The 14,199-nt window shown below is 36.6% G+C and overlaps 1 protein-coding gene across 1 annotated transcript; it reads right to left on the bottom strand.

The window, feature by feature from the left end:
- Positions 1-13,145: 13,145 nt before the first annotated feature.
- On the bottom strand, positions 13,146-14,102 carry LOC106830501 (olfactory receptor 13C2). The gene has a single exon (XM_014840070.1). It carries the CDS (start codon positions 14,100-14,102, stop codon positions 13,146-13,148), a length of 957 nt encoding a protein of 318 aa, XP_014695556.1.
- Positions 14,103-14,199: the final 97 nt, after the last annotated feature.

Here is a 14,199-nt window from a genome sequence, read left to right as displayed (position 1 = left end):
GAAAGAAAATCATTTTCAATGCTCACTAGTTTATAATGCAAATCAAAATACTTGCACTATATCTCACAATTGATGACTCACTGTCCCACAAAATAGAGTTCAAATGAAATCAGTCACAAATACATATGCTTCACATTCTTATCGTTGCCTACTTCTCAACCTCATCTCCCAACACTCCACCTCCACACTCTGGTCTGAACAACAAAGAGCTTGTGGTTCCTCATACTTACCATGGCATTTTATATGTTTATGTCTTTAATCTACAGTTTATCTACCTGGAGTGCCCTTCCTTCCCAGCACCAATCTTGTCTTTCTTGAATATTTTATCCAATCATCAGAACTGTACGCCATAGTCTTAACTACGGCTTCATTCTTTGTACATACTTATGCTACTCAATTGTAACACGTGAACTATACCCATATGAGCAGATTTCTATTGCTCCCACCATTGGACTGTGAGCTTCTCAAGAACATGTTCCCCACAATATTTGCAAAGTAATAACTTATATTTCAAATTTTTTATAATACATTGCTACCTTCAACATTGTACATTTTTGATACGTTAAAAATAAGTACATTTTCACTATAGGTTTCTGTGTCAAAATAAAAGCCTGAAGAATTCTCAATTTGTCATCTACATCTGCAATCTTATCTATGACATTAAAGAATTAGGTGAATTAAGAAAGAAGGTGATGAGCTCTTAGCTTTAAATATTTGATGAAGAGTGAGAAGGGGGAAAAGACAATGATCACTCATACTCTTAAAGGAGATAGAAATGGTTCCCAAACAATCAGCACGGTCTTCAGAGTGTGAAATCTGGTGTCTAAATCCAGACAGGCTACTTACTGCTGTGCAAAATTAGGCAAATCACTTGTCCTCTTTGAAACTTGGTTGTCCAGTCTATTCAAGGAGGATGATAATTCCTATCTTGCGCAGATCTCAGAGATCTAGATTCATTTGTTTTAAATTCTCCCTCCACCACCCCAACTTCACGGCCTCTCTAATATTTCAGAGAGTCACAAAGCATTTGCGATTTCCTCATCTCCCTGCTGTCTAGAATCATAGTTGCCTGTATGCTGCTCCAGTGCTGGCCCACATTGGCTCAGAGAAAAAACTTCACACCTTCTTACTAATCTATTAAAATTTCAACCCCCAATCCGTTGGTGAGTTTGAAACACTTTACTGATTATTTCCAGAAAGGTGAAAGTTGACGTTTCTGATCACCAAAGTCCGTTTTGGTCAACACACACCACCACTTCCATTGAGGGTTTATCCAGTGGTCTTCCCACCCAGCACCCAGTGTCCTTGCTCTAGCTCCCGCTCCTCTCTTGCCCTCCCCTTTTCTTTTCTCTTTACCACTCTCTCGTCCTCCCTCTCAGAAACAAAGCACTGGAGCCTTCTCCTTTTCTCATGCAGGTTGAGTCCCCATCATTCCCTTACCCTTGTCTTACTTCTTCATCAGAGTCTCACCTATCACAAGTCATTTTATGTAGATACTTTCTCTTTTTCTAAAACAATTTCCGATTCCAGGGCTAGGGCAATTAAATGTTTTCCAACACATTCCCTTCCTTCTTTTCTAGATATCAGAGCCAGTATAAACTCAGAGAACTTCTGATGCAACTTCTTATTTTAAAGTTGAGAGATGCTATGAGGGGTTTATTACTTGTCTGAGGTAAATGAGAAAATCTGGAACTTACAGGCAAAAGTTGTATCACATATTATACACTCATTTCTTCAATTCAGTGTTTTTCCTGCGAACTAGTACTTCTTTTTAAGGTAAATATCTCTATTCTGGTTTCCTAACCTAGCTGAGACTCATCAATAAATTGTTTAAATCTGAGGACCCAGAAAGAGATAAACAAGGTCTGCTCCCAATTACCTCTTCACATGTGATGAGCATCGTCCTTCTTGGTTAATGCATGCTTCAATATTTAGAGTTAAAATTATCTTCAGCACAGTCTTTCCTGTGAGTCTGGTTCAGTGCTCAAAATAGTGAAAGATGCTGAATTTTGTAATTATGATCATATTCTATGAAAGCTATATTTAACTTGGTTGTGCACAGGTATTTTTATTCAGAAGACTGCAATGAAAAAGGATATGGATGTTCTTGGTTTGCAAAAAATCAACACAAATTTGTCTGATTCACAAAGTCTCAACATACATAGCTCCTTTTAATTAAAAATTCAAAAATAATTTCTGAAGAGAAATTACGACATGAAGATTTGTTCTGCCAAATCACCAGCTAGGATCTTGTCCAAAAACTTCCAAAAGGTTATACCTGGAACTAAGTCCACGAAAGTCTCCTGTTGCTGTTAGGGACCTTGCAACTCCCTTAACAATTTAGTGTTGTGACTCTCAAAGTTAAAGACGGTAAGAAGCGTTCCAGTTCTCAAGGATCTGAATCTCCAAGTTGCATTCGTTAATTCAGGACAAAAAAATAGGTAAAACGTTTTAAATTATTTCAGATCATTTGGCCCATTAAAAAGCCTGATTCTTGAGCAGCATTTGTGCAAGCAGAAGTGAAAGAGGGGATTTGCCCATTCCATTCTTTCTGTAGGTTGCCTTAATTACACAGCAAACATTGCAATTGATAGAATTGTAGAAATGCCTTCCCTTATGGCCTCTGAGATTCTAAAGTGGCCTATTTATCTTCAGAAATCTCTCCCATTATTTCTATCTGAGTAACAAAAGACACAACATCCTTACTGAGCTTTTAAATGGCTGCACAGGAAGTGAAAGCATTGATCAATCAGATATTTATTCCTATCAAATGCCCTTTGAAAACACTAAGTTCCTAGCACAATATTTTTGCTTTTATTAAGATTATGTAATAACCGCTGAAGAAGCAATGCATTAGAATGAGCACTGGACTTAAAGTAAGAGAGTTGCAGATTGAACCTCAGTTCAACTATTGATTAGCCAAGTGATCTTATATAGTCATGGTATATTAATTGGATTAATGATTTCAATTCTTCACTCCTTCCTAAGCCCACCTACTTTTATTTTGGCCCTCGGCATCTGACTTGATTTGGTCACTGAGCATTAGCAAATATAATGCAAGCAGAGACTTGTAACTCACTTGCACAATTAGGCTGGCCTCTGTCTTCCATCTCTCCTAATATCATGAGAATATATCCAAGTTAACCTACTGGAGGATGAAATGCACATTTGCAGAACTGAGTTGTCCCAGTTGCCACCGCCAAGCCCATCCTAGCTGAGCCAGCCATCAGTCAATCCTTGCCAAATGAGTGAACCCAGAAACAGTCAATAAACTAACTCACAGCTAATTTGAGATGCAAGGATAATCTAATTGAGATCACCTGGCTCCCGCAAAGATAAGCTGCATATTGTTGACTTTAGTAAATGTTTATTTTGGTATGCCACTGAGACTTTATGGTTGTTTGTTCTGCTGCATCATTGTAGCAATGTAAGACTGAGGTAGCAATAGATGCTTTCATTACCTATCCAACCTTGTCTCACCTGGGCCTTTATTCTCATAGAAGAATCACAATTTTATTCATCTGTCTATCCCATTTTTATCCATAGCCTGAGTAGTCCAAGCTTCCTCCCTTACTTTCTAGAAGGCTTACATTGTTTACCTTCATATTGATATATGGAATTAATACAATCCATCTGGAATTTATTTTTGCATATAGTATGAGGCAAGGGTCAAGATTTATTTTTTACTACGTGTATACTATTTGACTCAACATGATTTATTGAAAAGATCCCTTCCCCTCTACCCTGCAGTGTCTCTTTTGACATAAATGAATTCACCGTGTATGTGTGGATCTGCTTTTCGCCCACTGTTCTATTCCACTGTTCTATTTTTCTATCCTTGCACCAATAGTACACTGACTTATGAACTATACCTCTATAATAAGTCTTGACTTGGGGCCCTCTAAATTTTTTCTTCTTTATGGATGGCTTGGCTGGTGTTGGCATTCATATATTTTGGTATCTGCTTATCAATTTTCACAATATACCTGCTAGAATTTTTATTAGGATTGCCTTGAGATTGCATGTCAATTTAGAAAGAATTGACATCTTCATATTATTGAATCTTTTAATCTTTTAGGAAGGAACAGCTTTCCATTTATTTGAGGCTTCTTTAATTTCTCTCAGTAATGTACTGGTTTTTCTTGTATAAATGACTTGCACATATTATATTACATTTATTCATATATTTGTATGTTTGTGATGCTATTATAAATTGTGCTTTAAATTCCATTTTCTATCTTTTTTATTGATATGGATGATTTTCCATGCTAAACTTGTACTCAGCAATCTTGCTAAATTCACTTACTTATTCCAAAAGTATTTAGACCATTTGGATTTTCTATGTACACATAAGTGTCATTTGTTAATAATGACATTTTTCTCATTTATATCATTTGTCATTACACACAGTACTGATTATGAATTCCAGAACAATATTGAATATAAGTGATGACAACATGCGTTCTTGTCATCTTTTACTTCATTTATTATAAATACTGACATATGTGAATTTTTTATCTAACACTTTACTTTTTGTGTTCTATTAGTCCCAAATGTTCTGTTATCCTTTGTCTTTCCTTTCTTGCTTTCTTTGGAGCAATTTGTCATTTTCCCTCCATTCATCTATTTTTATTTTCTATTTGCAGGGGGAGATGCTAACAATAGAGGTAAAAATATATATCCTTGACTATAAGGTTATAACATATTGATACTTTTATCACTTCCTAGAAAATGCTAAACCTTTAACTCCACTTAACCACTATTAGTTTTCGTGTTACTTGTATTGTAAGTTAAAATTCTACATATAGCTTAGAAGCTGAAGACATTATGATTGTTGTTTGTAGACTTGAAGTTCATTTAGACTGAACCACATATTCATCTGTCCCCATGCTTATTACTCCTTATTATTTGTTTCTATCTGATCTCATTTTTTTCTGCTTGAATGGTTATCCCTTTACAATTTCTTTCAAGGCAAGTCTGCTAGAGATGTGTGATGTATATGTTGGTGGGGGGTGAGTGGTTGGAAGAAAGGATCTGGAAATGTTTGTATTTTTATTTTCACTTTTGAAAGATATTTTCACAGAGTATGTAATTATTGGTTGGTGGTTATTTTCTTTAAGCACTTTAAAAATGGTGTTCTTTATAATCTAATTTGATTGTTTCTGTTAAAAAGTCAACTCTAAGTTTTGTTGCTGCCTCTTTGACGAAATGTCTTTGTTTCTTCCTGTGACTGTTTTTTATACTTATCTTTATTGTCAGTTTCTGAAATTTTACAATGAGGTTCCTAAGTGTGGCTCTCTTTTCACTTACCCTTCTCAACATTGTAGATTTCCCCGAGTTTGTGGTTTGACATCTTTCATAGGTTTGAGAAAATCATTTGCTATTAGCCATTTGCTTTTCTACCTCATTTCCTCTTCCTCCTCTCCCTCTGAGTGTACAGTTATACATATGTTAGACTTTTTCAACATCTCATATAGCTCTTACAATCTTTTCTGTATTTTCCTTCCTTTTTCTTCTCCACACGTTAATCTGGATATTTTCTACTGATCTATATTCCAGTTTGCTAAGCTTTTTTTCAATGTTGTCTAATCTGTGGCTAAATTCATCTATTTAGTTCCTAATTCCAGTTGTATTTTTGAGCTCCCTAGTTTCTACTTGATTTTTTTGTATAATTTCCCTTTCTACAGTGGATGCCTCATCTTGTTATGTATGCTGAGAGACATGTTAACAGCAGTTACTTTAAAAATCTGTGCTTGATAATTCCTATATTTGGATCACCTAAGAGTCTTCAATTGTCTCTTTTTGTCTCTTGATCCTGTATCTCAGTATGCTTGGTAATTTTTTTTATTAAATGTCAGATATTGTATATGAAAAAATGCAGAATCTCTGGATGAGGTTTTATTTATACTAAGAGAATTCACTTTATCCTCTGATAGAAAACTGGGGTGAGAGAGATTGACTTATATAAAAGAGGGATGGAGAAAATTTAGACTTGGATTTAAGATTTTGTAAGGCTTAGCCAAAATATAGCCATCTCTTTTTTCAGATTTATCCTTCTAGGGTCTGACATGAGAACCCAGAGTTTATATGAGGGAGCTTTGTCCTTCATGCATCTCAGATTTCGATTTTTTTCTGATAAGCACTTGGGACTGCTGATCTCACTATCACCCCTAATGTGTCTAGTCCCTTTTTGCTCAATTTCCAGACCTCTTACTCTGAGCAGCCTAAGTATCAGTAAATGCCTCATTTGGAGAACCAATGACAAATGTTGGGATCACTAATCTGTACTGCCCTTCAATTAAAGACCTTGGTCTCGCTTCAGTTAGGAAAGCCAACCTCTTCACAGGTCCAAAATACAAGTTTTTTCTTCCCAGACCCATGAGATTATCAAAATCTATTCTCACTTTTCTGCCTCTTAGTAGCATTCCTCTGCATAGTTTCTAGCCCACCAACAGGCACCAATGAAGAATCAGCAAATGCCCCCAAGAGGAAAAAAAGAGGAACATGCAATGTTTGGCTCACTTAAATGAGTTTCCCTTCTCTCCAGAATCTTATCTCCTCATATCCTGACTTCCTCAGAAGCAATCTCATTCACTAAAAAAGATCATACTATCCAGCTTTTCTAGTTTTCTTAATGCGACCATCAGATACTCCACTCAGACGTTAAATATTGTTAATAGTTTTTTCACATTTTTTTCTGTCTCCCTGACTAGGGTGTAAGTAAGCCCACAGAAGGCAAGAATGTTTGTCTGTTCTGTTCAGCAACGTATCATGTGTTCCTGGAAGAGTCCTAAGAAAATATCAGACACCACAAAATTTATTTGAATTGAAGCAAATGTCTTTTGTGGACCCAAAACGTGAGTTATTGTGAAAGGAAGATTGTTTCCAGCTTACTGCTCTGCAAACATCTACTACTTTTGAGTATATTAGTGTTTTCCCTCTTGTGCTACCCTACTCTGTTTACAATAGATATTCTAGATTAGGAAGAAATCTTTACCCCAGGGTATAGTTGGTGCAGAGCTCATCAATATTTACTATTACAGTGGAATATTCAAGAGCTGAGAAAAAAATTAGGTAAAATGAGAGAATTTTATTTGAAAAATTTATCGTTGCCTCAAAATGGCAATGGACTATTTAAAACCAGGTGTTACATTCCTTAAAATTCAAGATGTCCCTTGCAGCACAAGCAAGCAGATTCCAGAAAACAGAAAATATTTCTAGCTCCAAAATATTATAGCAAAGGTAAACTCCATTTTCTTATTACCAGGTATAAATGAGGTCCCAGGAATCCTATAAGATATATTTCTAATTATTTTAGTAAGACAGAACGGAGGAAATAAAAATAAGTAAAAAATGCCTTGTCACGATCTGATTTCTAACAAATGTAAAGTAAATTACAAATTTTGAATTAAACTGTGATATCATTATAAATAGAGTTTCTGGGTGGATCTGATCTAGCCAATGGATCTGCAACATGAGCGATTCTGAGATCAAATTTTTACCAACCAAAGTGGGTTTGCTTCTGGTGAGTTGAAATCAAAGCCTTCCCCAGAAGTAGTTGTCACAGAAGGTACAATTTATTTGCAGCAAACAAGGAGCCCACAGGGAATCACTTCAAAATCTGTGGCTCACCAAGCAAGGAAAAGCAGGTGCCTTTTATTTCAGATGGGGAATGAATATTTGAAAGAGAACTTTCATCATCACATGTAGAGGTGAGTTTAAGCTTGCACAGGCATAGTCTGAAAACATGCTTTTGCATATATCACATGTTATACTATTAAGTCTTAAGCTCCTCCTGGGGCTAGATCTTAACATTAAAATAAAGCAAAGGAAACTTTTGGGCACTACTTGACCAGTCTACGCAAATTTCACTCTTGTGGTGGGGTTTGGACCGGTTCAGGGTGGTTGGTGATTGCATCTCTTAACGTAACTGAAAAAAAAACTTAGAGAAACAGTTAAGTGCTTTTGAAACCTCCTTTGAGTTACCCAAAGCAGTTAGTTGGTTACAGAATTACTTGTGTCAAGGTGATGGAGGCCCAAGACCTCAGCAGAAATCTTCATAGATTTTAGTACAGACCAAGGTCAATTGTCCTGAAGATTTTATGTCCCAGGCTACTTGCCACCTGGGCTCCAATTAATGGCTTTCACATATCACAGAGCTTGTTTAAAAACTTAAGCTGATAAAAATATACCTGAAGATTTATATCAGGAGTAGATGAGAAATTGCTCTGATCTACACAAATTGAGTCAGTGTTATCAAGGATAGCCTGACATCCCTTCTAACTGAATCCAAACATTCAAAAATGAGCACAGCCGTACTCATCAATAAGTAGGGATCTATTATTTCATTAAATTCTATCAAACTCTACAAAAATTTAACAGTAGCTAAATGGCTTTTTGTTTCAGACCAATATTTTCCATGGTTATCCGGCAGGCTATAGATACAAACCTACACCTGTCCAGAAAAATGTTGTTTATGACTCATGGAAACATTCAGCAAGAAAAATTATTAGTTTACTTGTAGCCTTAGTTGATCTCTCCTCAGCACCCCTTCTCTATTCAGGGCATAATTTCCCCAGAGCTTCAGGGTAACCTAAAGAAGGCGGTTAATAGCCCATTCCTAGAAACTTGAGGAACTTGTTATCCTTCAGAATCAAGATATTTCATGGATGTGATAACTCAAGGTCATGTTAAATAAGTACATTTGTCCCAGGTTTATACAGATCCCAGAAACTCATTTCCCCAATCTAGTGGAGAGTGGAAAGTACGCTTTAGTGTCAGTCTTTTCAGAGCCACGGCAAACACATCTTAACATTTTCAAGCTACCTCAGAATTTATGGAATCACAAATGACATCTCATTTTTGAAGATTCTAAGTTATTTATCTTTTAAAATAATATACAAGTCTATCATGGCCTTCAAAGGCCATTACAAAGAATATCAAGGATGTCTGATGAAGGAATATCTTTAAACAATGAGATATGCAAATAGATAGGACAGAGGAAAAATCTATGTGCAAATGTACGACTATTGGACAATTTTCACCTTAAGAGAATTGTTGAATCCCTAGCAATGATCAGAATAGGGAAGTATTTGAAATTATTCCTATTTGCCTGTAGGCACTACTCCATTATATTCTAATATTTAATGTTAAAGATGAGTAATAGGCCAAGGTTTAAAAGCTCAAAATAGATTTCCCATTCCATACTCCTCATCTCAGAAGAGACAGAGCCAACAAGAGAGATCTTCTGATGAAAAAGCTAACATGTTCTAGGGGGAAAACACAGAGGTGCTTTGTTTTGGATCTTCATTTTTTCACTTGTTATTTAATGATCACATATCATTTTAGATGAGTTGGTTGCCAGTCCTCCACAATACAGAAGAAAAGGACAAACCAGTTTTTTATAAACAGAGGATACAGTTTTATTATCCTGAAAAGGAACTACCAGAAATAATAACCATTCTAGTTAATTATTGCCTGAAAGAAAGTCCACAGATCCAATATCGACTTGTTATGATGGGTGGGCGCTACACAATTTTTCAGTGGCGATTTAAAATGTAATTTGTAGCACGTTTTTTAAGGGAGTATCTCCAAACTTGATGAAAGACCCACCCACTTAATTTGAAGAGTCCCTAGGAGTATCTCACACATGCTGAATATTACACGTCCACTCTGTCCCCCTCAGGACACTGCCATCACGCTGTTATTATCTGCTGTTCCCACAAGGTCCCTGGAATCTGATGCTCTTGCTGCCTCTAATAGGTCCCATTGTTTATGGTGACCATATGTTAGATGATCAAAACCAGGACAATTTTGACAATGAAAGGGAGAACTATTACTAATTACACCAGGGCAACTGGTGTTAATTAGACTAGTTTTGAGCAAATAGAGGCGTATGGTCACCATTTCAAGTTTGTTTCCACTAAAACCGTAATGTTCCCAAGTCACAAGAGGTTTTACAAAAATGTAGGCATCATACTTTGTTACCAGCATCCGAAAACAGTACTGTTCATGCACTGGCTGGCAACAACTACTTAAGCTTTGTCTTTCACCAGATCACTTCCAAGGACCAGACCTAAGTTCAGGAAGTCAGGCTGAGGAAATAATCTCTGGACAGATAACGCACTTCCCTGGGGCTCAAATTGATAACAAATTTAAGGTATAACTCTAATCACAGGCACAGTGAACCCTGTTAACATAACAGGAGACCAGGGGTTAAGGAGAGAGTTGGATGATAAGGAATCATCATGAAAATCCATGGTGGAGTTTAGGAACAGTGAGATCTGATGTCTAATTAGGGTTTTATTTTTTCCTTTTCTGCATTGTTATTCTCTTCTATGTCTCTTCCTTAAACCTTCTGTTAGTAAACAGAACTAACTGTACCACGCATGGCATGAAACAAAGTGGAAAAAGTACTGCATCAACATTGATGACATTGAAGAACAGGCAGGAATGACCAGCAGTGAAGCCTAAATAATGGTCCAGAACAAGGGATGATCAGTCACAACCAGGAGTCTCTAAAGACTCCCATTCGGTCACCCTCAGGTATTCTATCTCCCTCTTCATGGCACATTGTTCTCTCCTGAGAAAGTCAACTAAAGGTTAAAAATTGCTGGTCTCTCTTTTTCCTAAGTATTTTCCAAAGAAGGATCAATTTGTAATATGGCGGTCCCACTTTCTGGGCAGATGTAGAATGACCAGTCTGAATCCAATGAGGTCAGAAAATCGAGAATCAGTGGGACAATTCTGATGCCATTTTTAAAAAATCTTATTTTGGATAAACTGAATTCTAGTCAGCTTCTCATTGACCATTATGATGAAAGAAACTAATATGAAGGAAAAACACAAAAAAATAATATATATGACCTTTCCAGAAAAGATATTCCTAAGAACTTCATCTTGGGAATAAATATATTTAATATAAAACTAGGCTATGAACCTAGGTACAAAACCTCTGCTGTGGTTTGTCAATCAAATCTGTCATGACCTCGTTGTGTATGCTGACAGCTTCTGTTTTGAGACTAATTTTTCCTCTGTTTATCCAAGTCTAACAGCTTTATACTATATTGGAGAAACTACATCTTAAAACATTTATCCCACACACAGTTTGAAAAAGCACATATTCCAAGAGGAAGCATCTTTTTTTTTAAGTGAGATAAAGGATCTGGAAAGGATTAACTTTTGTTCTTTAAATCTTGCGGGACATTCTCAGAAAACAGTTACTAATAGAGCTAAAAGATTGATACAAAGAGACAGAGATAGGTAGAAGGGCAATGAGATAAAGGAGCCATTCAACTTCCCTCTTTGTGGTGTGGTGTTCCATATAACACTCCTTGTTGCCTCATTTCTGAACTATAAGGAGGAAAATGGGTATCTACTTTACAGTTAAAAGCAAACACAAGATGGGCCACCCCGGTGGCCTAGTGGTTAAATTCAACCCACTGGGCTTCAGAAGCCCAAGTTCAGTTCCTGGGCACAGTCCTATACCGCTGGTCAGTGGCCATGCTGTGGGGCAACCCAAACACAAAATAGAGGAAGATTTTCCATACATGTTAGCTCAGGGCAAATCTTCCTCAAGCAAAAAGAGGAGGATTGGAAACGGATGGTAGCTCAGGGTGAACCTTCCTCAGCAAAAAAAAAAAAGTAAACACAATATTAAAAAGATTTTGTAAATGATAAAACAGAAAAGCAAGAATATTATAAAATTTAAATAAAAATTAACAAAGTTGGATTTTGACTAGCATTAAAAAGCTAAAGCAATCAAACTGATATAAAAGAATAAAACCAAGTAACTTAATATCTTAAAGTTTTCTAAACTTCTGAAAGAAGGGGCCGGCCCCTTGGCCGAGTGGTTAAGTTCGCGTGTTCTGCTTCAGTGGCCCAGGGTTTCACCGGTTTGAGTCCTGGGCGTGGACATGGTGCCACCCGTCAGGCCATGCTGGGGCCATGTCCCATGTGCCACAGCTAGAAGGACCCACAACTAAAAATACACAACTACGTACCAGGGGGCTTTGGGGAGAAAAAGAAAAAAAATAAAATCTTAAAAAAAAATTCTGAAAGAAACATAAGCTAAACAACATAAAAGTTAAAATAAAAAATTCTGAAGCTAATATGATAGCAGGTAAACAAAGAAAATACATGCAATATTAAAATCCAACATGAAAATTTGAAGTGTAAAATTCAGATCAAGAAGAAACAAAATGAAAAGAGGAAAATTTTTTTAAAAGCTGAAGGTTATCATATTGGAGAAAAGACATATAAACCCCAGATAAAAATCAAACGTAAAAAACATGTAAAAGGTAGATCCAGCCTTCCCTAACAACAGATTCCTCTTGGATCAGCAAGAGACTTCATGGATGGAGAGCCAATGGGACAGAGAAAAAAATATAGCTCTATTTTTCTCAGTGGGTATTTGACTCAGAAGTTGTTTACATTTAATTTTCAAACAGCTTTAAAAATTAGTTATTTGGTTCCAAGTCCAAAGCATTAGATCCCATGTATCAAAAGTTCTTTGGAAAGAAGACTGACAAGTAGACATGTTGAAAGTATAAAAGCATAATAATTTAATGCCTCATAGTTAGAGATGAATAAAATGTTATAAAAATAATACTATTATAGAACCAGAAAGTTTAATAGTATGTAAATACCTAGCCAGAGGACAATTAGTATGACATATTTGAATAGACTCCAAGTAAACTAAATTATATTTTGGTAATTACAGTATTGCAAATTCATAATATAAGTTTTAAAAATCTGAAACCAGATTTCATGCTGTCTTGTAAAGGAAGTAAAGAAGTGTTAAATTAGTTTTGGAAATAATTTTATCAAAAAAATTTTCTTAACGTTTTAATACTAGTATAACTTTTCCTGTCTGGAAATCTCCCTGCCTATTACACTATTCCTCTAGTTGCCATCACACTCAAGCTTTTCAACAATGACAACAACAAACTACAGTCACTTACTCCTAAAACAGTGATACCATTTATGTACTTTCACCATGTACTGAATCAAAAAAGAATATTTTAGAGCTTGAGAGATTTGAGAGATGAACTTGACATAGCAGCAAGAACCTATCTGTTTGGCTCTTTGGTTTCTCTAATTGATTTCCACATTGTAATTATAAAAATTTCCTGTCCCTTTCCTCTTTACTTGTTAAAAACTTTTCTTCTCAGTAGGTGTTTTGCTGCTTCCTTCACATCCTTGTTCCTAAGACTGTAGATTAAAGGATTCACCATAGGAGTAACAACCCCATAGAACATGGATATAAGTTTGTCAGTAGCGTCCATGTCACCTGAATTAAGTTTCTCTTTAGACTTGGGCTTCATGTACATGAAGAGAATGGTTCCATAGAATATTATCACCACAGTCAAGTGGGCTGAGCAGGTGGAGAAGACTTTGCTTCTCCCCTCAGAAGAACGAATTTTGAGGATGCTGACAATGATTAATGTATAAGAGACAATGATTAATAACAGTGGTGTCAATATGAACAATGTTGTGGCCACAAGCATGATGAACTCATTACCTGAGATGTCAGCACAGGCCAATTTCATGACAGCCAGAATTTCACAGGAGAAATGGTTGATGACGTTATTCCTACAGAAAGGCAATTGTACTACAAACACAGTTTGTACTGCAGAGTTGACAACTCCTATGATCCAGGACCCAGCTGCCATGGGCACATAGGATTCCTTGCTCACGATGACAGGGTATCTCAGAGGGTTGCAGATAGCCACATATCGGTCAACAGCCATCATGCCCAGGAGCACACACTCTGTTGTCCCCATGGCCAAGCCGAGGAACATCTGCACTGCACAGCCAGTAAAGGAGATGGTCTTTCTTTCTGAGAGAAAGCTCACCAGTGTGGAGGGGATGGAGGTGGTGGTGTAGGAAATGTCCAAGAAGGAGAGGTTCCCCAGGAAGAAGTACATAGGGGTGTGAAGGTGGGAGTCTAAGATGCTGATTAAAATAAGGGTGCCATTGCCCAGAAGGATGACCACATACATTATTAAGATGAGCACAAAAAAGAGTAGCTCAAGCCTTGGGTACCCAGAAAGCCCCTTCAGGAAAAATTCCACCAGAATGGTTTGGTTGTCCCATTCCATTTTCCTGTTTCTCTTTTACCTGTAAGACATTAGAGTATGTTGAAACAAAAGATGTATTCTACTATGATTACTTTCTACTGTGTGCCAACAAACAAGT

The sequence above is a fragment of the Equus asinus genome, chromosome 10 (genome assembly GCF_041296235.1).
Source record: "Equus asinus isolate D_3611 breed Donkey chromosome 10, EquAss-T2T_v2, whole genome shotgun sequence".
Classification (NCBI taxonomy): Eukaryota; Metazoa; Chordata; class Mammalia; order Perissodactyla; family Equidae; genus Equus; species Equus asinus.
This window is presented reverse-complemented; position numbering and strand designations above follow the sequence as displayed.